Raw genomic sequence first — 24,669 nt, 5'->3', positions numbered from 1 at the left:
TTGTAGAGATGAAGTCTCACCAAGTTGCCCAGGTGGGTCTCGAACCCGCGGGCTCAGGCAATCCACCCACCTCAGCCTCCCAAGGCATGAAATTACAGGCTGAGCCACTGAGCCCGGCTGACAAACTTGCTCTTTATCATTCTATCCAGCAAGCCAACATAAGTCCTGCTGAGTTTCCTCCTAAATATCCCTCCACTTTCCCCCTTCTGTTGACCTCTACCACTATCATCTTAATCCAAGCTGCCATTTTCTGATATCCTGACTCTTATGAGAGACTGCTCACGAGTCTCAACCTCCTACCCCAGCCTCCCTGTTAGCCTCACTCGACTACTCTCAGTCGTCCATGCTGCAGACCTATTCAAGTTGGATGATGTCACTCCAGTGCTTAAAACCTTTAATGCTTTTATGATAAAGTCTGAAGTCTTTTACTTGGCCAGCAGCCTGCATAGTCTTTCCCCCCAGCCCCTATTGCTTCATTGTTATCTTACACCCACATCCCTCCTCCTGCTACAACAACATTCTTTCTTTCATTTTCCAGCACCCTGGAGGCTTTATCTGTGCCCTTTCTGTCTTTCCTCTTGTTAGGTACACACACGCCAATGATTGTTATGCCTTGCTGATGAATTGACCCTTTTATCATTGTGAATGCCCCTTTTATCTCTGAGGATGCTCTCTGACTTGAAGTATACTTTATCTAACATTAATATAGCTACTTCAAGCCTTTTACGTTTATTGTTTGCATGGTATATGTCTTTTCCCATCTATTTACTGTCAACTTATCTGAATTTATGTTTTAAATACATCTTTCTGTTTAAAGTATAGTATAGAGTTGGGCTTTGCTTTTTTATCCATCCTGACAATTCCTGTCTTTCAACTGGAGTCATAATCCACGAATGTTTCATTAGCATTTAATGTGATTATTGATATGGTTGGATTTGGGTCTAGCATTTTACTATTTGTTTTCTCTGTCTCTCTGGCTTTCTTTTGGATTGTTAGACTCCTTTTTATAATTTTAATTTACTGGTTGCATTTTAGTTTATACGTCTTTGTATTGTTTTCCAAAGTGGTTGCCCTAGGATTTATAATATGCATCCCTTACTTTTCATAGCTTCCATAGAGTTAATATTATATTACTTCATGCAAAATGCCAGAACCTTACCATTGTAAGGACACTTCTCTGGAAGTTAAATCCTACTTCAAGTCAGAGCTCAGGTCACAGGATAGTCTTCTAGGGCATTCTTGTCTGATTTCCCAGACAAGTTAAACTACTGCTTGTTATGTACTTTCTAGTAGCACTATGGGGCATTCACAAAACATGCAATTTGCTTAGTATGACTCCCCAGTACTTAGTACAGTGCTGTATGCATAATAATTTGTTGACTGAATGAAGACGAGTCCTGAGTTGTGGTTAGGAAAATGCAGAAGATTTCATGATAACGTACTTCGGGGGATGAGAATGGCTGATGACTTGGAGGCCGAAAAGACAGTGTATGTGGGATGACATATAATAAAGTAGATTAAATGAAAGTTAAAATATAAAAATAGAAAACAGCTAAAAAACAGAGGCACCATTTATAGGGCACTTAATAATGGACCAGGCACTGTGCTAAGCTCTGCACATTTTATCTTATGTAACCTCAGTCCTGTGAGTTATTCTTGTCTCTTTTCAAACAAAGCCATCCAGGTACAGAGAGATCAGTTACCTTAGTCCCAGTCATAGGTAAGGGCTATGCCTTCAAAGGCAGAGCCATGTGACTCTCACACTTAGAATGGAAGCGAGACTGGGATGCTGAACTTGATTGTTTAAGGCTTTGAATGCCAGTCCTAGGAAACTGTGTTGTGACTTGGGACCAGAGGTAGGTGGAGAGAAGGCCAGAGATGTTATTGAGGGTCTGAAGATAGTGGTGCTAGAAGTTTCTTTATCCCCTCAGTGAAGCATGGAAAGCCTTTTGAGGTTTTTTCATTGGGGAGTGTAGAAGAGAAAACCGTGTTTCAGGAAGATCCATTGGGGGCAGTAGGCAGACTGCACACAGGAAGCGAAATGATTGTGGAGCAGTGACCAAGCTAGCTGTGACAGTGTCCTCAGTTGAGGGGACTATAGTGTTCTAAAGTAAGGAATAAAGGAAGATATGTTTTGAGAGAAGTATGGAGGGACTGGTTAATGATGAGGTATGAGGAGGGAAAAGATTCTTCCCTTATCCTCTGGGTCTCATATGTCTGCTCACTGTAAGCGTTGCCTGATGACTATTCAATCTATCCATGATGGGGATTAGCATAACACAGCTTCTCAAACGGGGTTTACAGACATTCTCAGGGGTCTGAGAGAATGCTCTTTTGGGGCAGAGGTGGTTAGGGCTAGGATAAATAGTTACAAAACAATTTTTTACAATTTTGTTTGTTCTGAGTAAGACCTGAGGTAAGCCAGCCTGCCTGACTAGTGTGTGGAGGGTTATTTTTCTACTTCTGTGACATTATCATCCCTGGTCGGCATTTCTGCCCAAATCCTTGAATAGCCGTTGAGTTAGTTTGTTAGACATGACTAGGTGACTGAGAAAATGAGAATTTTCTGAGCGTGTTTTGTGTGATAGATGGGGACACTGTAGGAGATAGAGTGTGTGTGTACCTGTGTGTGTATATGTGTACATTTATTGGGTGCCTTTGAGTTAGTTGGTCACTGAAAATTGTGCTAAGCCAAACATTTTTTTTTTCTTGAGTGAGAAAGAGCTTAAGTGATTTCCAAGCTACCATCAAAATGTTTCCACTTTCCTGGTGAAACATTTCATTGAAATTAAACGATTGCTTTGAAAGTGATCCAAAAAAATAAGACCATTCTCTGAAGTTCAAGGTAAATGCATGAGATTTATGGGTGCATTTGGAGTTTACCCAAAGTATCGGAGGTCTGATTTTTGTTTCAGTTTGGAATACGAAAATACAGAGTGAACACCAGTCTTCCATATTAACGTGGGCTGTTTTCTAGGCTTTTGTCTCTGTTTCACTCTGGGTACCTGTTTCCCTAGAATTGCTTTAAGCCTTGTTGTTTTAGTTGAAACCAATGACAAGTGGTGTGAGAGTCCTCCTTTCTGCATGTGTGGATTACTCTGGGATCAAATCTGTTGTAAATCTGTTGAAATCCATATGCACAGTGGTTTGGTGCACTGCTCCCTAGGCCACACGGTGAGGACTGTGACCTCTCATTTTTAGCAAGCATGGTCTCTCAGCTGAGTAAATACTTAGTTTTGCATGTGCTTCCCCAATAGTTATTTTAATAACTTATTTATTTTGACACAGGGTCTCACTCTGTTGCCCAGGCTGGAGTGCAGTGGCATGATCATGACTTGCCACAGCCTCCAGCTCCTGGGTGTGTGATCCTCCTACCTCAGCCTTCTTAGTAGCTGGGACTGTAGGCATGTACTATCATGCCTGGCTAATTTTTCAATTATTTTTTGTAGCGATAAGGTCTTGCTATATTCCCGAGGCTTGTCTCGAACTCCTGGACTCAAGCAATCCTCCCACCTGGGCCTCCCAAAGTACTATGATGACAGTGTGAGCCACTGGGCCTAGCCGATAGCTGTTATTTCAATAAATAAATTTTACTTATTTTAATAAGTAGCACTTTGTTTTTTTCTTTTATTCTCCACATTGTACAATGGGAACATTTTAACCTTTAATAAGGAGTTCTTTTGCTGGGAAAGGCTCAACACACTGGTCTCTTGCCAGAGCAGAGCCCTAAAAAGGAGACCCTGATTAACTGCTGTGTGTGTCCCCATGTTTTTGGTGTCTTAATTGCCTCACCTTTGCAGATAGGCAAAGCAGCAGCTGGCAGTTCTGTTATAAGAATTGTTGGCTAGGTAGAGCAGAGCAAGCTGAGATCTCTCTAAGGAAAGGCATTGTAAGAATCTTGGTGGTTGTTACCCACTTTTATTTTGAGAAATCTTTGAAGAAGTTCAAGGCTAGTGCAAGAGGAAGCTATTTGTGTCCCTTACAGATTCTGGCTGGGGGATTTTAGAGGCACGCTGTTCCAAAATCTGGACTCTCCCTTCTATTTTTGCCTGAGTAGACTGGCAAAGGCCTTCAGAGCCAAGTGCCTATGAGCTTGTGGTTTGAGTTCATGAAACACATCGCCACTTGTTCTAAATCTCTGTAATATAGCCTAATGCCATTAGTGTCTGTGTCCTAGCCTGGTTTCCCAAACTTAGGGTCTGTAGACTTCCCTAGGTTGTGAGAATGGTTTTCCTTTAAAAGAGGTCTGTTGGAGCTTGAGAAACAATGTCTAAGTCACAAGAGTAAATACTCTAGAATTTGAACCTTATTCTTAACTTATTTGGATTTTTGCCATTCATACTCACTGTTTTCAGAAACTTTGGGAGACAGACCTGAGGATGCATTTTTGGTTGGGGTGTTCTGAGTTTTTGCCTTTTTTTACTTAGTTTCTCTAGAAATCTGACCTGAAGTTTTATACCTGTAAACCTCACACCGAAGTGACTTCCAAGGTTCTTTTTTGGCTCTTGTTTGCTTCCTGATGTAATGGAGTCCTCTGTGGCCCTGGGGTTCTTCTTCATTGTGGCACTATAAGAAGTTCAAGGAGTGAAGTAAAAACTTGATCTATTTGTGTCCTTTCTGGATCCGTGTGTGTGTGTGTGTGTGTGTGTGTGTGTAGCTTTGTATTTGTGCCTTTATAGTGGAGTGAGGGGGTGTGGCAGAGAATTCCAACCAGACTTTTCTCCTTGGAATTTCCTGCCTTTGAGCTAAGATGGGACATTCAGTGTTTTTTTGGTGGTGAGAATAACCCTGACACTGGGTATGGGAGCCCTGGTTTTCTAGAAAGCCAGAATCCTCAAGTCTTCTGTCAGTGCAATCTCTGTATCAGCTTCACCTGAGAACCGTGTTAGAAATGCAGATTCTTAGGAACCACCTAAGACCAACTGACCTGGGAACGCTGTGGGTTAGGGCCATGTACTCTCAGGGGACTCTGATGCGTGCAAAAGTTTGATCACCATTGCTGGAAGGCAAGTCTTGAATTTTCCCAGGTTTTTTGTATCCCTGAGTACTGACTGTAACTTTAAGTTACCACTTTTCTCACCCAGAAGTATGATACCAACAATTGCAACAGTACTAATTGCCAGCGATTTTTATATAGTATGATGACTAGGGGCATGGACTCTTTGGAATTATTCACTACTGTATGATCTTGGACAAGTTAATTAACCCCTCTGCTTTTTTTTCCCAACTGGGATATAGAGATAGACAATCATAGTAGAAATTATTACTATCCCCATTTTACAGTTGAGAAAACAGACACAGAAGTAGTCCTAGAGCTTGATTAGAGTCACCTTTAAATGGAACTGGGAGTTTAAATTTGGACAGTCTGATGGCAGGCCCTGGACCTTTACCCACCGCCTTCTCCTCCCTCTGCTATGCATTTCCATTCAGTCTCACGCTGGTGACAGCATGCCTCCACCTGCCACCACTGCTGCGAGCCACAGTACGGCGTAGTGAGTCCTCATGATGTGGTGTTTCAGAACCAAGCTGTATTTTGACACCTCACGGTGTGGTGCTTAGTGTTGGTTAAAATCGGAGCCTTGGAGAATACCCTTTCTGGAAGCAGAGCTCCAAAAGGTACACACTGCCCCTCCAGGTCTGTGACCATCAGTGGGAGTGCTTTGGAAATCTGTGGGGACAGTTGTTGGTTGTCACTGTGATTGGGTCCTTTTTCTGTGGGTGGGGCCAGGTATGCCCAGCTGTCCTCAGGGTGGGGGCGGCAGGGATCAGTGAATTGTTCTGTGTCCCACTGGACTCTCAGATGCAACAGTGGACTTCAACAACTGTTTTTCCTCTCTATCTTGGGTGGGAATTTGTTTTACTTATGATCTCAAAGTAGTTTTTGTTGTGATTTTAATGTACACCTAACATAAACTGAGTTCCTGAGGAATTTAGCTGTTATGTCTTAATATGTTGGAAGATTTTATTTTGTTCGTTTGACACTGTACCAAGAGTTTTTTTGCCATTTCAGAAAATTCCTGATAATTTGAAATGGCAATGCAGCACACCTGTATCTGTCTGCATTTTGTAGTTATTGCATTGTGCTGATTCTAGAGATGGGAACATTTAGCAATTTATTTGTCTTCTAGGGATCCACTTCTACAAAGTGTAGTGTGTCCATAAATCATGTGGGAATTGGCTTAGAAGCATATTGTGATTGAGGGGAGAGGCTGAGATTCTGCCTTTTTTCTTTTTCCTTTGGAGTCAGGGTCTCACTCTGTCACTCAGACTGAATTGCAGTGGCATGATCATTGCTCACTGCAGCCTTGACCTCCTGGGCTCAGGTAATCCTTCTGCCTCAGCCTCCCTAGTAGCTGGGACTAGAGGCACATGAAACCATAGCCTGCTAATTTTTCAATTTTTTGTAGAGACAAGGTGTTACTATGTTGCCCAGGCTGTTCTCAAACTCCTGGGCTCAAGTGATCCTTCCACCTCAGCCACCTAAAATGTTGGGATTTCAGGTGTGAGCCAGCACACCCAGCCAAGGTGCTGCATTTTTAACAAGTTCCCAGGTAACGTCCATGCTTCTGGCCCATGGACCACACTTTTACTGGTGAGAGTCCAGTGTCGTATGTCTCAGCATTTCCTTTTGAAGTCCCTATTTTATTTTATTTTATTTTTATTTTAGAGACAGGGTTTTGCTCTGTTGTCTAGGCTGAAGTGCAGTGGTGTGATCATATCTCACTGTGACATAGAGTTCCTGGGCTCAAGTGCTCCTCCTGGCTCAGCCGTCTGAGTAGCTAGGACTATAGGCATGCTCCATACTGCCTGGCCAAGTAAAAAAAAAAACAAAACTTTTTTTTCGTGGAGACAGAGGTCTCACTATGTTGCCCAGGGTTGTCTTCTCCTCCTGGGCTCAAGCAATTCTCTTGCCTCAGTCTCCCAAAGTCCTGGGACTTCAGGTGTGTGCTACCATGTCTGGTTGAATTTCCTATTTTATTATAACTTACTTTCCTTTTAAAAAAATTTAGAGTGAGAGCATTGTATTGTATTGATTTTAAAATTATTATTATAGGTAAGTTATCTATGAATTTCATTTCAGACTTGGAAAATTGATGTTATAAAATAATTGCTTTCAGGATGGTGTGTTGGGCTTGATGGGGTGAGAACCAATGCTCTGAGTGACAAAGTGGGACTAGTTGGAAGCATAAACGGTATTATGGACCCCAACATCGTGGGTAGTGACTCACAATATGCTTATCATGCTAATTGTTCAGAACAGGTTATCATTTGTTTATTCATCCTTTTATTTTTATTACTATTATTATTTTTGAGTCATGGTTTTACTCTGTTGTCCAGGCTGGAGTGCAGTGGCATGATCATGGCTTACCATAACCTTTGACTTCCTGGGCTTTGGTGATCTTTCCACCTTAGCTTCCCGAGTAACTGGGACTACAGGTGCACACCACCAGGCCCAGCAAATTTTTTTTTTTTTTTGGTTAGAGTCTCATTTTGTTACCCAGGCGGGAGTGCAGTGGCACGCTTACGGCTACCGCAACCTTGGCCTACTGGGCTCAGGCAATCCTTCTGCCTCAGCCTTCCAAGTAGCTGGAACTAGAGACACGTACCACCATTCCTGGCTAATTTTTTGATTCATTGTAGAGATGAGGTCTCACTATGTTGCCCAGGATGGGCTCAAACTTCTCTGGGCTCCAGTGATCCTCCCACCTCGGCCTCCCAAAGTGCTGGGATTGCAGGCATGAGCCACCGTGCCTGGCTAATCATTTATCTTTGAACAAATATTTCTTGAGCACTTGCATCGATGCACTTAACGTGCTTGGCATATATCTATGAACAGAATAAAACCCCCAGTCTCAGGTACCTTACCTTCCTTCTAGTGGGGCAGACAGCCAATACATGTTCCAGGTAAATTATTTGAGGTGTTAGGTGATAAATACTATGGATTAGGAGTGTTGAGGGGTAAAGGGAATGGGGTGGGCGGTTCCAATTTTAAATAGGGTAATCAGATTTCTCATTGAGCATGGGAAATTTGAGCTAAGACTTAAGGTGGTCAAGTCACCGACCATGTGCATACCAGGAGAAAGAGCAATCCAGGCAGAGGGAACAGACAGTGCAAAGGCCCTGATGCTTGAGACTGCCTGGTTGGCAGTGTGGGGAGCTGCCAGGAGACCAGTATGGCTGGATAGTGTTAGCAAAAGGGAGTGTGTTAGGGATGAGGTCAGAAATGTAACAGAGCCAGATCACACAGGGACTTGTAAGGCATCACAGGGCCTTTGCTTATACTCTGTGTAAAATTGCAGGTTTTGAGCAAAAGTGACATGATCTTAAGTTTTAAAAAGCTCCTTCTGTGGTTGGGCATGGTGGCTCACACTTCTAATCCTGGCACTTTGGAGAGCCAAGGCAGAGGGATCGCTTGACCCCAAGAGTTCAAGACCAGTCTGCAACATAGCAAGACCTTGTCTCTACAAAAAATGAAAACAATTAGACGGGCAGGGTGGTCTGTGCCTGTATGTAGTCCCAGCTACTCAGAAGGCTGAGATGGGAGGGTCACTTGAGTTCAGCAGTTCGAGGCTACAGTGAGATGAGATTGTGTCATTGCACTCCAACCTGGATGACAAGAGCCTGTGTCAACATAAATAGATAAAAACAAAAATAAAAAGCTCTGGCTGCTGTGTTGAAAACGGCCTTCAGAGGGGCAAGGGTAGAGACAAGGAGGTCGGTTAGGAGCCATTGCATTGTCCAAGCATAAGTGATGGTGGTGGTGGTGGTGAGATGTGGTCGGGTTCAGGGTATTTTTTTGTGAAATTTAGAACCCAAGATTAAAAAAATTCTCAGAACTCAGTAGTTTGAGGAAAATCTGAAGTGGCTGACAGACATGTATCCATGATTCCATGTTCTTTTTCTTCTGGGGATAGTGTGTGTATGTGTGTGTGTATCTCCATACCAGCGGGTAGCAGTCGGATACAGTGAGCTGCTATCTATCTGAGCTGGTGTTAGTTCAGAATAAAAAGTGAAGCAACACTAAGTGGAACTGTCTAGTCCTGAAAGCCTCACACGTTTCCTCTCGATCAAGCCAGCATGTATTTTTAGTAAAAACATATGCTGTTACTCAATTAATGTTTCTTGTAATACTCTGATGAGAAATCAAAGATAAATATTCTATTTTTTCATCTTACTCTCCTCATGAGCCCACTTGTACCCTACTTCCTTAGACTCTGAGACTACAGGAATTTCCTTAGCACGTTCGTTTTAAGTTGACTTGAAATCATTCTGACTTAAAATATGCACAATGTTGTTTTGCCCTAGATTTTCAAATAATTAATTTGAAAAGTGGGAGCAGTTTGAGATGTCTTCTGATACGTGGTACAACTCATCTTGTGTGGATCACGATTTCACTGACCTTCTGTGCTTGGAAGAGACTTGATTACCATAGAGCTAAATTTCCTCTAGTGGGGTCTTTTGAAAGCCGACCAAAACAGTGGCCCACCAAGGTATTAGTAAGAGCACACATAATTAAGTAAAGTTACCTGGCATGACTCCAGGAGACCTTGGTTCTCAGTCAAGGTGACTACTTTAGACTTCGGTCAGGTGCTTAAATGGCATACACTATTTTGTCCTAAGCTTCCTGATTAATCATAGCAGTGATTTTGATCAGTTGCTTTTATTTTCATTTTACATTTGTGGCAATTACTTGAGAAGAGTAAGTGTGTATGATCATTCTTGTGCTGTGGCTACCATTGTCCCATCTGTCACTGGGATCATTTTTGGGTTTGGAGTGGGGGGAGCAGAGGTAGCTTCATGTACTCAGACCTCTCCGTCTTAATTCTTTCAAGTCTGTATTTTAGGGACTCTGATTTAGTTCTGTAACTTAGTGATAATCTGGGCAGGGCAAGGAGGTCTTTTTTCTTTATGCTTTGGGTTATTTTTGATGTGCTGTGACCTTGGAAAAGTTTTCCTTTATCCAGCAGGGGATCTTTTTAAGGAGAGTAGGAGTTGTAGCCATGTATTTTTAGACCACATTTTCATGTGGCATTTGTTCTTTGGTGGCATGGTGTCATGGAAATTTCTCCTCCTAGTCTAGGATTTAGAAGATAGTATTTCCATGCAGGCTTTGTCCAGTTGCTGCACTAGTGTAGTAAGCCACACTTACCTCTTCTGTACAACGGGCATGAAGATACACTACTTTGAAGTCGGTAAAGAGCAAGTGAGCCAAAATGTACATCACAACTTTGCATCTCCAAACTTCCCTTGAGTGGTAGTTTGTGGCATTGTGTAGCTATAATCATAAAGTGTGTCCCCAGGAACCCTTCATTTCTGTCTGTAACTTGATGTGGGGTGTTGGGTTACTTGGGTGAGCCAGCTTTATTCTTCTATTTTTTGAGACAGGGTTTTGCTCTGTCACCCCGACTGGAGTGCAGTGGCACAATCATTGCTCACTGCAGCCTCCAGCTCCTGGGCTCAAGTGATCCTCCTACTTCAGCCTCCCTAGTACTTGGGACTACAGTCACACACGCGGCTATGCCTGGCTAAGAGCCAGCTTTCTTAAACATAAACTAGGCATGTGAATAGGAACTGGCTAAAAAAGAAGGGTCAAACTACTTAGGCTCTCTGGAAACAATTCTAGTTAAGAAATTCTATCATTTTATGTTTCTGTGGGGGAATTTTTGCTCATTCCCCCTTCCCCCAACTTCTAAGTTAAAAATTTTTAAACTCATGGAAAAGTTAAAAAAAAAAATAGCATAATGAACACCCATATACCTTTCACCAAGAGTCAGCAGTTGTTAACGTTTGTCACATTCGCTTTGTCTCTTTCTACACGTTTATATATTGGCTTTTAAACTTCAATTTCTGCTTTCTTTGATTGTTGTCTTTTCAAGGATTCTTACCTGCAGAGTCTAGGAAGCTTAGCCATTGCTCAGGCTGCAGTGTGTGCTGGATGCTGGATTCTCCTGGTGTTCTTACATCCTTTTGCTTAATCAATACCTTCTCTTGAACAGGATGAACTTACTGCCGTGAATGTAAAGCAAGGCTTCAACAATCAACCAGCCTTCACTGGAGATGAACATGGCTCAGCCAGAAACATTGTAATTAACCCATCAAAGGTAATGCTAATTGTCGATTTCCTGAAACTTCTGAAAAAGTGTATATGTGACATCCTTGAGAGACAGTTAATGTTGATGAATTCGTGTTAGTTAAGCCATGATCTGTATTCAGAATTCCCCCAAATATCCTGTCCTGCCCCAGGATCCAGTCAGGTATCACTCTTTGCGTTTGGTTCTCATGTCTCTTTAAATCTTGTAAAGTGTAACTCTCCGCCCTCTTTCCCGCCCCCTCACCTTTTTTTTTTTTTTTTACTTTCATGAAGAATCCAGGCCAGTTTTCTTGCATTCTAGTTCTGTATTCTAGATTTGTCTGATTGTTTTCTCATGAGACAATCCAGGTTATACATTTTTTGGTAAGAAGACTACATCGTGTTGTATCTGGAGACACGCAATGCCAGCTTGTCCTCTTATTGGTTATACTAAACCTGATCACTTGGCCCATGTGGTGTCTGCCATCTCCCCACATGGTAAATGTAGTCATCCCTGCTGCTTAGTAAGCTCTACAGGGTACTGCTTTGAGATCACATACATATCCTATTATTCAATAAAATGTCACCGTATTATCTTAGCATCAATTGAGGACTCCTACTGAATGATTTGTTTTGCAGGAGGTTGCAAAATTCTGGTTTTCTAATTATCATTCCTCATGCATGTTTTAATTGCATTTTTTGTAAAGAAGAGCTTCCTCTACACTCCATTTTGTAGTATTACTTTGGATTCTTTTCATACACCCATGGATTCTTTTTTTTTGGGGGGGGAGTGGGGGTTGGAGTCTCACTCTGTTGCCCAGGCTGGAGTGCAGTGGTACACTCACGGCCACCCCAGCGTCGACCTCCTGGGCTCCGGCGATCCTTCCACCTCAGCCTTCCAAGTACCTGGAACTACAGGCGCACGTTACCACACCCGGCTAATTTTTGATGTATTGTAGCAGCGAGGTCTCACCAAGTTGCCCGGGCTGGTCTTGAGCCCGTGGGCTCAGGCAATCCACTCACCCCAGTCTCCCAAAGTGCTGGGATTACAGGTTGAGCTACTGAGCCCAACCAGATTCCTTTTTTAAAATTTGATGTGTTATACAGTCCATACCTTCATTTTGATGCTTAAATTGTCCCATGTTTGACTGGCAGGGGTCCCTCTAATCTGGCTCCTGGTTAAACGTCCCCATCATTCTTTGAGCCATTTCTTACTTTTGGCACAATGACATACTCCAGGTTCGTCTTGTTCCTTCCCTGTCCCAGCCCAGATCTGGGTGCGAGGCATGCCCAGTGCAACTAGTGTCATTACTTCTAGACCCCTTCAGAGGACAGAGATGAGAAACATGTAGACACATTTTTTTCTGTCTACCTATCACTACCATGTCTGACTCAGTACCACAGGGTTTTTCTCTACCTTTTCTTATTCTATATATTTCCTTTCTCCCAAAGTGAGAAACCTGGCTCTGAATAATATCTACTTATTTATTTATTATTTATTTATTTTTTGAGTTGGAGTCTCACTCTGTCGCCCAGACTGGAGTGCAGTGGCTGCTCCCGGCCACTGCAGCCTCGACCTGCTGGGCTCCGGCGATCCTTCCGCCTCAGCCTTCCCAGTAGCCGGAATTACAGGCATGTGCTACCATGCCTGGCTGATTTTTTGATTTATTGTAGAGATGAGGTCTCGCTGCCCACGCGGGTCTCGAACCCGCGGGCTCAGGCAATCCACTCACCTCAGCCTCCCAAAGGCACGGGATTACAGTCTGAGCCACTGAGCCTGGCTTATTTATTAACTTACTTTTCATACTGTACATGTAAAAACGTTCTAAAATAAACAATACCAGTGCCACTCCAACAACTAACAAAAACATTTTTATAACATTCTTATGAAATTTACAGTACTTTTCCCCATTAGACTTTCATTAAAAGTACATAGTCAGAATGTTGTACTCAAGTTCTTTGAATTAATTTTTCTGTGTTTATTTTTACAATGAGATATATAAATAGAGTTGTTTGTATCTGTATTCTTTTAGGGTTTGATTTTTTTCCATCTTTTTTGAGTTATTTTTATTTTTTGGATATTAAAATGCTTTTATGAAATTAAAAACATCATGCATACAAATAAAATATAAACAGGTAGATTCTTTCCCCTTCTCTAGAGAAACATTTTTAAATTTTGTTTTGTTTTGTTTTTGAGTTGGAGTCTCACTCTGTCACCCAGACTGGAGTGCAGTGGCTCCTCCCAGCCACTGCAGCCTTGACCTGACCTGCTGGGCTCCGGCGATCCTTCCGCCTCAGCCTTCCAAGTAACTGGAACCACAGGCACGCGCTACCACGCCCGGCTGATTTTTGATTTATTGTAGAGGTCTCGCCAAGTTGCCCAGGCGGGTCTCGAACCCGCGGGCTCAGGCAATCCTACTCACCTCAGCCTCCCAAGGCGCGGGATTACAGCCTGAGCCACCGAGCCTGGCTTCTAGAGAAACATTTATCAGTGTGTGTATCATTCCAGATCTTTTTATGTATGCACACATTTACACACAAATTCATAAATAATTGAGTTGCTGAACTATCAACTGAAATATTTAAATGATGTGAAAGAAAATGGAAGCATTTTTGACAGATTGTTCCACTGATCAATCACAATGTTTTTAGTTTTGTCTTTTTCCAATCTTGATGCACTTTTGGACATGATAACCACAATTGTGTATATGTAATGTGTGTTCTTTTAAAAAAATTATGGTAAATTATACTACCATTTACCATGTAACTGTTTTTAAGTGTACAGTTCTTGGGCAGTGGTTCATTTGTGTTGTTGTGCAACCATCATCATAATCCATCTCCAGAAGATTTTTGTCTTTCCTTTTTTTTTTTTTTGAGTTGGAGTTTCACTCTGTCACCCAGACTGGAGTGCAGTGGCCACTCCCGGCCACTGCCGCCTCAACCTGCTGGGCTCTGGCGATCCTTTCACCTCAGCCTTCCAAGTAGCTGGAGTCACAGGCATACACTACCATGCCTGGCTGATTTTTTGATTTATTGTAGAGATGAGGTCCCGCCAAGTTGCCCAGGCCGGTCTTGAACCCGCGGGCTCAGGCAATCCACTCATCTCAGCCTCCCAAAGCGCAGGATTACAGGCTGAGCCACCGAGCCCAGCTGACTTTTGTCTGTCTTAACTGATCTACTTTTTAAAAATAAGACATTATTTTGTATGTAGTTTTCCTTATGGCTGAAGTATTCATATTAATAATAATTCATGCATAGGTAACAGTCCATCATGTATGTACTGTGATTGATTGAAATCTATTTATATACAGCAATTAGCTTGTTACCAATATCTCCTGATTATTTATGAATAAATAAGTCATAGTCGTACCTGAACACATAGCTTTTGTTTAGGATAAAATTCCCAGAGGCATATTACTATTTGGTTAAAGGATGTATTAGTCTACTCAAGCTGCTATAACAAAATACTTCAGACCGGATAGCTTCAAACAGCAGGAATTTATTTTCTCATAGCCTGGAGGGAAAGGTCCAGGACCAAAGTGTCAGCAGGTCTGATTTTTCCTGAGATTCTCTCTCTGGCTTGCAGATGGCCACCTTCTCACTGTGTTCTCACATGGCCTTTTTTCTTTGTATGCTCATACCTGGTGTCTCTCCCTCTTCTTCTAAAGACACCAGTCCTATTGGATTATGGTTCTATCCTGTCATCTCTTTTAACTTTATTTACCCTATTAAAGGCTCTATCTCCAAATATAGACACATTGGGAGTTAAGGCTTCAAGATATGCATTTTGAGGATGTGCAGTTTGGTCCACAGCAGAGAGTATGAATGCTTTATGTTTTTTGATAGGAACTGCTAAGTTGTTCAGTTGTATCAAGGTTTATGTCAATTTAAACCACTGAATAAACAAAAATAACATTCATTACTCTTCTACCACTCTTCCTGTGAGATTAACTCAAAGACTCAAGATTTCTGAGGGGAATTTGATTTTATAAATATGAAATATGTGAACTACAATGTAACTCCTAAACTTTTTTTTCATATTCTTATCAAATGAATTATTTTTAAAATTGCTTTGGATAGATGGGAATAAGTGTTACATTTAATCTTATCTGTCCTATCTTGTTTGAGGGAGTATAAAATTGCATAAACCTTGTGGAGGACAATTTGTTGGCAGTGCTTATTAAAATCACAGAATCATATAATCTGAATTCTGGAAATTTATTCTAAAGCTATGCTTGCATATGTATGAAATAACAAATGTGAGAGGCTATTCATTTTCATGTGATTTATAATACCAACATTTTGGATCAAATGTTGCAAATGTCCATTAACGGTAGCTTGATTAAATAAAATGTAGTATATTCACACAGGACATTATGTGTCTATAGAGATAGAAATCAATAAAGAAGTCCTTCATATACAGATATAGAAGTCTCTCAGATATTTACTAAGTATGCATAATGAGCATGCTTTCTCTCTCTCTCTCTGTCTCTCTCTCTCTATATATATATATGAATGAGAAAAATAATAAATGTGTGTTTACTCATGGGTAGCCACATAACGAAATACTAGAATAACACATGAGAAACTAATCAATTGTTTGCTTGGAGGTAGGCATTGGGAGTTGGGATGAGGCTCTTTACTTTTTAATATATTTTTGATGTCTCAGTACTGTGACTGTACTGCTGTTACAGTAAAATAAAATGTTTTGATCTCATTATGACTTAAAAAAATCTCTAATATGTATTTTCTCCTCTTTTTCTTTCTTAGTAATTATGACTTTGTTTATAGTATGCATTTGTTCACCAGATTTGTTAGCAGGAATTATTAATACATATATGCAGTCACCATGTTCCATTCCTATCATTACGTACATACAAGAAAGTATAAGACAGATTGCTCAGACTACTTGTTTTTCATTTTTGTTTGTTTTTTGAGTTGGAGTCTTACTCTGTCACCCAGACTGGAGTGCAGTGGCATGCTCCCGGCCATTGCAGCCCCTACCTGCTGGGCTCTGGCGATCCTTCCGCCTCAGCCTTCCAAGTAGCTGGAACTACAGACATGCGCTACTACGCCCTGCTAATTTTTGATGTATTGCCTGGGTGGATCTCGAACCCGTGGGCTCAGGCAATCCACTCGCCTTGGCCTCCCAAAGTGCTGGAATTATAGGCTGAGCCACCGAGCCTGGCTGTTTTTCATTTTTATACCTTTGTTTATTATGATTAAATGCTCATTCATAATTTCTAATACGAGACCTTTTAAATATAAAACAGTATGCAGTAGTAGGTGTTTTGCGCCCTTGGTGCAAAGACCAAATATCAATTGAGAAATTTAAAATTAAACAATTGGCTGCTATTGACTGCTTGTTTCAAACAACTGGTTTTGCTACATTTTTGTGGTTAATTGACATTCGACATTCTGCAAAGATTTGCTTAAAACAAGTCGTAAGAACTACAATAAAGTTATTTTTTTAAAAAGAAGAAGAAACCTGAATGGTTTTTTTTCTACTTATTCTAATTTTTATTACCATATTACATCAATACACCAAAACAGACTTTTTATCATATACCAGTCACAGGGATCAAGGAGTGCCAATTCACATTAACAATAGTTGTACTGGCTTTTCACCCTGCAGTTACTTGTCTCATGCTTACAACTGTGTTTCAACCTATAGACAAATTGTTTTTGACTCAAGAATATTAACTGAAGCGGTGATTCTTACATTGCTTCACCAGAGTAGATGTTTTAGTCTGGGTTGCCACTGTTGCTAACCTTATTAGGACTATTTATTAGAAATTGTTGACTGCATCATATTATTCAAGAATTCCCAGGGTCTGAAATGTTTTGCTTTTGCTTGAAAATTCCAGCAGGTTTTCTATAGATTCACTGCATTTTTAGATATGACTTTATTTCCTTCCTTCTTGTTTCTCCTTCCTGTCCCTTTTTCCTTCCCTTAGTTAATTTGAAAATGATACAGAATTTCGTAGAAGCTCCCTTGCCACTCTGCCCCACTCAGAGCAGGGAGCACTAGCTTTCTTGCAGACGCTTGCACTGGTGGAATTGGCAGCCCAGTCAAAAATGTTGAATACTAGATTTAATTGAAACTTTTACAGTTTTTCATTTAAACAAATTGAAATTTTCTAGGCTCCTTTTTAAAAAGCATTGAGTGTGAATACAGCGTTTCCTTTCCAAAGGTATGTGCTATTAAGATACAACAAGACAGATAATGATTACTGAGTGATTACTGGGCTTTCTCCTCTTGTGCGAAACACCTCTCAGGAAAACATTCTCTTCTGATGGGTGTGCAATATGAAAAAGGAGAAAGTACAGCTGAAGGATTAAAGCAGAACCCATTCCCTTGAAATCTATTCAGGATGTAATTAATTTCATCTTAACCGTGATTTCCAAAGGCTTTTTTTTTTTCCCCTGAACGACTTGTGAATAGTGGGAAAAAAATGCTGTGTGAGTTTTTGCATCATATTAGTATAAGGAAATCACAACTCTTGGCTTCAAGGACTTAAATTCCCAATTTATCTTCTGATGTGCTATGTGAAGATTTTCAATTAAACAATGAAGATGAAATACTAACGTCCAGATACTTGCTCATTGGCTTAACTTTCTCTTTATTCCTCTTCTTTCTACAGATTGGAGCTTATTTTAGCAGCATATTAGCTGAGAAACTAAAGCTTAACACTTTCCAGGACACCGGAAAGAAGAAACCACAAGTTAATGCGAAAGATAATTATTGGCTGGTTACTGCTCGGTCCCAGAGTGCAATTCATAGTTGGTTCTCTGACTTAGCAGGAAATAAACCACTTGCTATCCTGGCAAAAAAGGTATCAAGTATTTTTCACGTTGTTTTAGTGATGGTCTTAGAAAAATGAAACTGAGCTAATGTTCAAGTATTCCTTTTTCCTAGTTCTTCCCGAAAATGGAAGCCCAGTGGTGCTAGTGGCAGGTAAACAGCATCAGGTGTGCATGGCCCCGTGCTAGATTCCCCTTTATTTTAATTGCACATCGTGCCCAGGACATCTATAAACCTGAACATTTCATGAAACAAGCAGTTCATGTGGATTTTAGGGAGATGAGGTTTTAAAATCAAGAACAGACATTAACACTTGTGTGGGTTTTTTTGTATTACATTTTCAGTTTTCTTAGATGTCCTTTTCCAGATGTCCAAGATTTGTTAAAGAGATGTTTGCTTGGTGGTTATTTTCTTGTCTCTAAAAGTACCCCTCCAAATGCTTCAAGTTAAGTCTCCTTCCTATAAACTGAGATCAAGGTTGTGATTCTGTGTGTGCTTGTTCTTTGAAAAAGCATTAGAATAAAATGGGCAGGTTTATTCACAGCTTTTCTTTGCTTGGGGAGGGGGTTGTGGGAGGTTCTTTTAAAATCTTTGCCTTTGGTCATTCTGCTCAAGTGGGAAATCATACGCAGATTCAACAATTTTACAGTCAAAGCAGTATAAAAGAACTTTTGAAACTTAGATAAAAAGCTAGAAATTGCCCCTTTAGTCTTGATCTCTGACTTCTTGCATACCTTTGAAATAATCCCCAGGGGTCTTTTATCATCTCTCCTGAATGTTTTAGTGTTGGGGTGCCTGCCTGTCTTCTGTTCCTAGTGTTACGTGGTCATTACCAGTTTGGTACAGGCCCAGCTTATAGGAGAGCTCCTTCATATATTTGCTTATTTTCCAAAGCAAGTCTTTGAGAATAGTGCGTGTAGCCTCCATTGGCTTTATTTTGCCTTCACGTCATAACATCGATTGCCTTGCATAGATTGCAGTGGCTCATGGCAACTGATCTTTGAAAAGCACAACCCGTCAGCGTAACCATCTCTTATTACTCAGTAGGCGCCATTGGCTGGGCCATGTATGACATCTTTTCCAGTGATGAACATTTACTTTCTCTCCCACTCACTGTGACCTATGACTTGTATCCAAAGGCCATGCAAGTCGTAGGACGTCCTTTGATTTTGGATGACTTTTGAGAGTTTGTATCCTCCATGTTCTTATAAGCTTTTGGAGTACATATGTTGTGTGCTTCCTGAAAGTGAATACTGGTGAGCAGCTGATGGCTTTGCTTTAGAGGTATAGTGTTTTCTCATCTTTTAGGAGGGAGATGAACTGTGGTGCAGTGTATTAGCCATTGTTCTTCTTTCTTTATCAGGAGCTGCCTCTGGCCAAGTCAGGTGTCCCTCAGGTAAGCCCTCAAGTTAACTCTTTGCAAATTTAAAGATGTTTTCTTTATAAAACTATTGAATATTCCTTGGAGTATTTATCTCTTGGGCATTTCAAGAGTGCTTCTTCCCTCCTCCTCAGCCCATCATCTTGATGGTAGAAGCTCTTTCAGAAAAAATTGGGTCAAGGATTGCATCTCTGCATGTTCTTCATCGTGGGTAGTTCATATATGTCCCTAATTTCCAGTCTTCTTCTGTGAGATGGTATAAAGCAGAAAACCTTGGTTTACCTTCAAAGTCTTATATAGTGTTCACAGTGGTTTCCTGTAGGGGATGGGTCGTTTTTCTGGGCGTGGTTTTCTGTTACTATAAATATGCTCCATAGAACTCCAAGGATTTAGCCTTTTAACTCAATCAAGATTGTAGATAGATACTGAAAAGCAGAGTTCTACCATCTGGGCTTATCCTTTTGGGTCTTGAACAGTTGGCTTGGTCTCACCTGTTTACTTCCAATGACTCTGATTACTGGGGTCTGGAATCTCCTCTGCCTCCACCCTCTTAGCAGACAGGTTGTGGATAGCGTCCAAAGAAGAGGCTTGTGAGGACAAACCTGTGGATGGGAAACCAGGACATGCTGGGTGTCTTCATTTTCTTGCAGTGCTTAGATACAGCTCTAGCTTGCTTTAAAAACCAAATAGCTGCCCAGTGACTACCAAGTTTCAGCTGCAATTTAAAGGCAGAGGGTTCCTTTACTGAAAACAGTGGAATCCAACATTATAAGGAAGTCATACATTCAGTGTAAAGCTTTTTTCCTTTCTGAATTGACCCAAACGGTAGATTCAACAAAACCCTCAATGCATGTTTTCTTTCTTAATTGATTAACTTCCTTTGCATGTATTCTTTTGGACTCCTTGATTTAAGTCAACCAGTTCTCTTAGGGTTCTCCCAGTAGTGGCAGTGAACCAGAGGCTTGCATCATGCTATTAGTGTAAGTTCTATGGCAGAGTTTTGTTTGTTTCTTCATTTATAAACATTTCACAAGTTCAAATATTTCATTTCATTTTTTTCTCCTGTCAGTTGTTCAGAAAAAAATCCATTAGGCATCTGTGAAAGATACTACTAGTAGTGATTCTTTTAAGATGCTTGCTTTATTTTGTATTTGCTTATGTTTGAGTTTAAGGCCTTGACCTATGACCTTTTGGCATGTCTGAATGAGAGGCAGCCTCACCTTGACAGCTAAAATTTAACCCACTGACACTGTACTATGTATTCTAGTGAAATGCAGGCTCAGCCCTGTGCTTTTCTTGTCCCTGACTTAAATGATAGCCAGTACACCAAGAGCCTGGTGCTCCATGAGAGATGTCCTTTGTAAGCCAAATTTTCAGAAAATGATTCTGTTAAATTGTATCTCTTCTTGTTGTCTGCTCTGCAGAGAGGAAGCTTTCTAGCTTTGGCCTGTGTGACTTTCATCTCCCTTTTAGTAGTTTTGGTGCAGTATAGTTACCTGTCATGGGAGCTGTGTTCTGAAGTCAGCACCCAGGGCAGGAGTTGTATGTGATCACAAGTCTCTTCAAAGCCCACGAAGTCTATGGATATCTTCAGTCTCAATCTTAATCTGCAACCTGGGCAGCTTTTCCTTCAGCACTGAAACAGCTTGATGGCTCTTTGGCAAGACCAGATTAAATAGTTAGTTTGTTTTTAGGGACCACATACAAAAAATACTTGCCTTTTAATTCTAGGGTCACACTTTGTACCAAGCGTGTGAATAGGCAAATTTGTGACATGTCATGCACAAAATCCACTGTATAAGTGAGAATTTGCTGAACTAAGGAAAATGCCATGCTGTATGGATCAGTCAGCTGGTTTGAAACCTTGATTTTCACACAAAATCAAGTAAGAGTTTAGGGTTGAGGGACCAGGGCTCTTGCTATCTGTGGTTTCAGTGTTCGGGATCCTCCAAGGAGAGGGTTAAGTCCATGGCCTGAAAACACATTCCCTGGTACTAGGAAATCCTTGGAACTGGCAACAAAATAATAATTTTGATACATGTAATTGCTTGACTTTGTCCTTACAACTACCCTGTGAGGTGGGGCGGCATTAGTATAATCACAGTTCATGCATGAAGAACCTAGGTGTGAAGGACTTATCCCACAGGCCAGGGTCAGGAATGGGAGACAGTGGTGGCCATGCCTGGTGCATGGCACGTCCTCACCTCCTGTCTGATTGTTCCCATCTTACTACACCATGGCTAACATGCCCTTTGTTCACTGTTTTCCTTTATGTTCATAAATTGAATAGATTGTATGGATGAATGGGCTATTCCTGGAATATTTATGGGGGACACTACAAGAAAGAATTAACTCTTTCAAACCATTCATTGGTATATTGGGATACTAATTTGCTAAATAGTACCTTTGTGGGCTGGAAGAAATAATTAACTGTCTCAAGTGCCTACTTTCAACCACTAAATTAATTACCCAGCTATTTCTAGCTCACTGTTTATTAGGCAGATTCACTGGTCCATCATTTTAGCCTCTCTTTAAATTTTGGGCCAGGGGCACTTTAGAAGCTTTCTGGAAATTGTTACTCTTAGGAAATGTTACTCAAAGCTTTATTCAAAAAAATTCCTGGATAAGATCTAGGGTGGGGACAATTTTTCCCTTGATCTGCCCTTCCAATTTTGAGGTAACTTTTTGGGAGGACTGTCACAAAATTATTTTCCCTGCTCTGTTGATAAGATGAGTGGCTCTCAGCAGCTGAATATTTGGAAATAATTTGTTTTAAAAATAAAAAAACACAGCTGATGAAACTGTCTTGCCATTGTGTTAAGAAGAGTTTCGATTCTTTTGTCTTAATGAAAATTGGCTTAAAGTGTTGTGTTTTCTTTTATCTGCATATGCTATTTGATACTCACCAAGGGTATTTATTTATTTGAGTCTGGGTCTCACTCTGTCTGTCTGTTTGCTTATTTATTTATTTGAGTCTGGGTCTCACTCTGTTGCCCAGACTGGAGTGCAGGGGCATGTTCACGATTTGCCATAGCCATGACCTCCTGGGCTCAGCATCCTTCTGGCTTAGCCTCCAAGTAGCTGGAATTGTAGGTGTGCACCACCATGCCTGCTTATTTGTTATTTTTTGTAGAGATGAGGTTCTCTGTGTTGCCTAGGCTGGTCCTGAACTCCTGGGCTCAAGCAGTCCTTCCACCTCCCAAAGTGCTTGAATTACAGGTGTCATCACTGACTGCATCAAGGATATACTTTCTTTCTTTCTTTTTTTTTATATTTTATTTTAAAGATGTGGGGTACAAGGGTGTACTTTCTTATAGCCAGCAGGTAACTTGCTGCAGCCACTTTCTTCTGCTTCCCCTTTTTGTAGGTTTATCTAGTGATGAACATAGTATATGATTGCTATAAATGTGATATATGTTATTTCTTCATAGGTTCCCATCCTTAGTAAAAAGGAGGATGTTTTTGCATATTTAGCAAAGTATTCTGTGCCAATGGTTCGAGCAACGTGGCTGATCAAGATGACGTGTGCCTATTATTCTGCTATCTCTGAAGCTAAAATTAAGAAACGTCAGCCCACTGATCCGAATTTGGGTAAGTGAAACAGTGTGATACCTTTGGCATTTCTTTATTGATTCTACAAGTCACTGTTGCCTGTACCCTCTGCACACAGCCCAGTGTGGTGAGTGTTGAGATCCATAGTGAGGCTAGAGTGTTGAGATCACAGTGTGGATGGGGCAGCTGTTCTTGTTGATACCATCCCAAAATCCTGATTCCATCAACAAATCCTGTTAATATTACCTCCAAAATATACCCTGAATTCAGACACTCTTTACCACCACAGCAAACGAAATACTGGTTCAAGCCACCTCCGTCTCTGAGCTGGATGGAGTCACAGCCTCCTAACATGTCTCCCTGCTTTAACCTTTCTTAAACATTTAAATCTTATTTTCTTTTCTTTTGAGCTGCAGTCGCACTCTGTCATCCTGGCTGGCGTGCAGTGGCACGCTCATGGCCACCACAGCTTTGACCTGCTGGGCTCAGGTAATCCTTCCACTTCAGCCTTCCAAGTAACTGGAACTACAGGCACGCACCACCATACCCAGCTAATTTTTTTGATTTATTATTGCCCAGGCTAGTCTCAAACCCCTGGGCTCAGGTAATCCTCTGACTTCCATCTCCCAAAGTGCTGAGATTATAGGCGTGAGCCACCATGCCTGGCCCCTGCTGTAACTTTTGCTCCTTGCATTCTAGTCTCTATAGAATTGCCACACTCTTCCCCAAGCCTAAATGAGATCATATAGTGCCTCTATTTATAACTTCACTGTAATTTCTTATTGCCGTTGGAATAAAGGTCCAGATTCTTTACTGTGACCAGTGAGGTCATCCTGGTTTGCCCTCCCTTCCTAGGGTGTCCCAGCCACAATGCCTTCCTTCTGTTCCTCCCACGGGCCACGCCCCCTCCCTTCTCAGGACTACTGTGTGTCCTGTTCTTGGACTTGGTGTTCTTCCCTAGGGTGTTTGCATGCGTTTCTCTTTACTGAAGCTTTGGCTTAAATGTCGTTTCCTCAGGAAGCTTTCTCAGGCCACCTACTAAATAGCAATCCCTTTCTTTCTTCCTTCTCCCTCTGCTCCTGGTTATGTTCTCTCATGTTGTTATTCTATTCACAACACTTCTCACTATCTGAAATTATCTTTAAATATTTGTGTCTGTAGATGGGCATGATAGCTCATGGTAATTCCAGGACTTGGGGAGGCTGAGGTGGGAGTATTGCTTGGGCTCAGGAGTTCAAGTCCAGCATGGGAAACATAGTAAGACCTCGACTGTACAAAAAAAAAAAAAAAAACAAAAACGCAAAGTTTCCTAGACATGGTGCTGTGTGCCAGTCCCAGCTACTTGGGAGTCTGAGGCAGAGGATCACTTGAGCCTAGGAGTTCAAGATGATGGTGAGCCATGATCATGCCACTGCACTCAAGACTGGGTGACAGAGTGAGACCCTGACTCAAAAAAAAAAAAGAAAAAAGAAAATTTGTATCTGTCAACCCTCCTCCTCCAGCCCACATACACAAAATATAAGGCCCTTAAGGATAGGCCTTATTACCTGGCAAGTTCCCTGGTGTTCAGAATTATGCCATTCATGGTCAGTATTTGAATGAACTGAGAGGAAACTGTTTTCAAGTCAGAGTCCTCACTGTGCTGGTTCCTAGACAGTGACTCCTCAAGATGGTGCTAAAACAGGCTTTATTTTTATTTTTCGTTTACTCATTTGTTCTTTTTCTTCTAATGTCAACTTTCTGCGTTGTAGACAGAATGATCTTGTTAGAACAGAAATCCTGCTACCCCTATGCTCAGAGTGCCCATGGCTCCATCTGTCTCACTCAGATGGAGGCCGTGGCCTGTGTGCATACTCTGAT

The 24,669-nt window shown here is 41.2% G+C and overlaps 1 protein-coding gene across 1 annotated transcript in view; it reads left to right on the top strand.

The window, feature by feature from the left end:
* The window catches only part of MED12L (mediator complex subunit 12 like), a gene marked incomplete at its 3' end in the record, with an annotated part of 335,349 nt that overhangs the window by 24,843 nt on the left and 285,837 nt on the right, over positions 1–24,669 (top strand). Inside the window, exons 2-4 of the mRNA XM_008057491.2 lie at positions 10,998–11,102; positions 17,716–17,907; positions 22,689–22,848. Coding sequence (XP_008055682.1) covers positions 10,998–11,102; positions 17,716–17,907; positions 22,689–22,848 — 457 coding nt within the window. The remainder of the gene's footprint in view (positions 1–10,997; positions 11,103–17,715; positions 17,908–22,688; positions 22,849–24,669) is intronic.

This window comes from Carlito syrichta, unplaced genomic scaffold, assembly GCF_000164805.1.
Source record: "Carlito syrichta isolate Samal-C Ts95f unplaced genomic scaffold, Tarsius_syrichta-2.0.1 Scaffold87115, whole genome shotgun sequence".
Taxonomy (NCBI): Eukaryota; Metazoa; Chordata; class Mammalia; order Primates; family Tarsiidae; genus Carlito; species Carlito syrichta.
The sequence above is the reverse complement of the archived record's forward strand: the minus strand, read 5'-3'. Positions and strand labels throughout refer to the sequence as shown.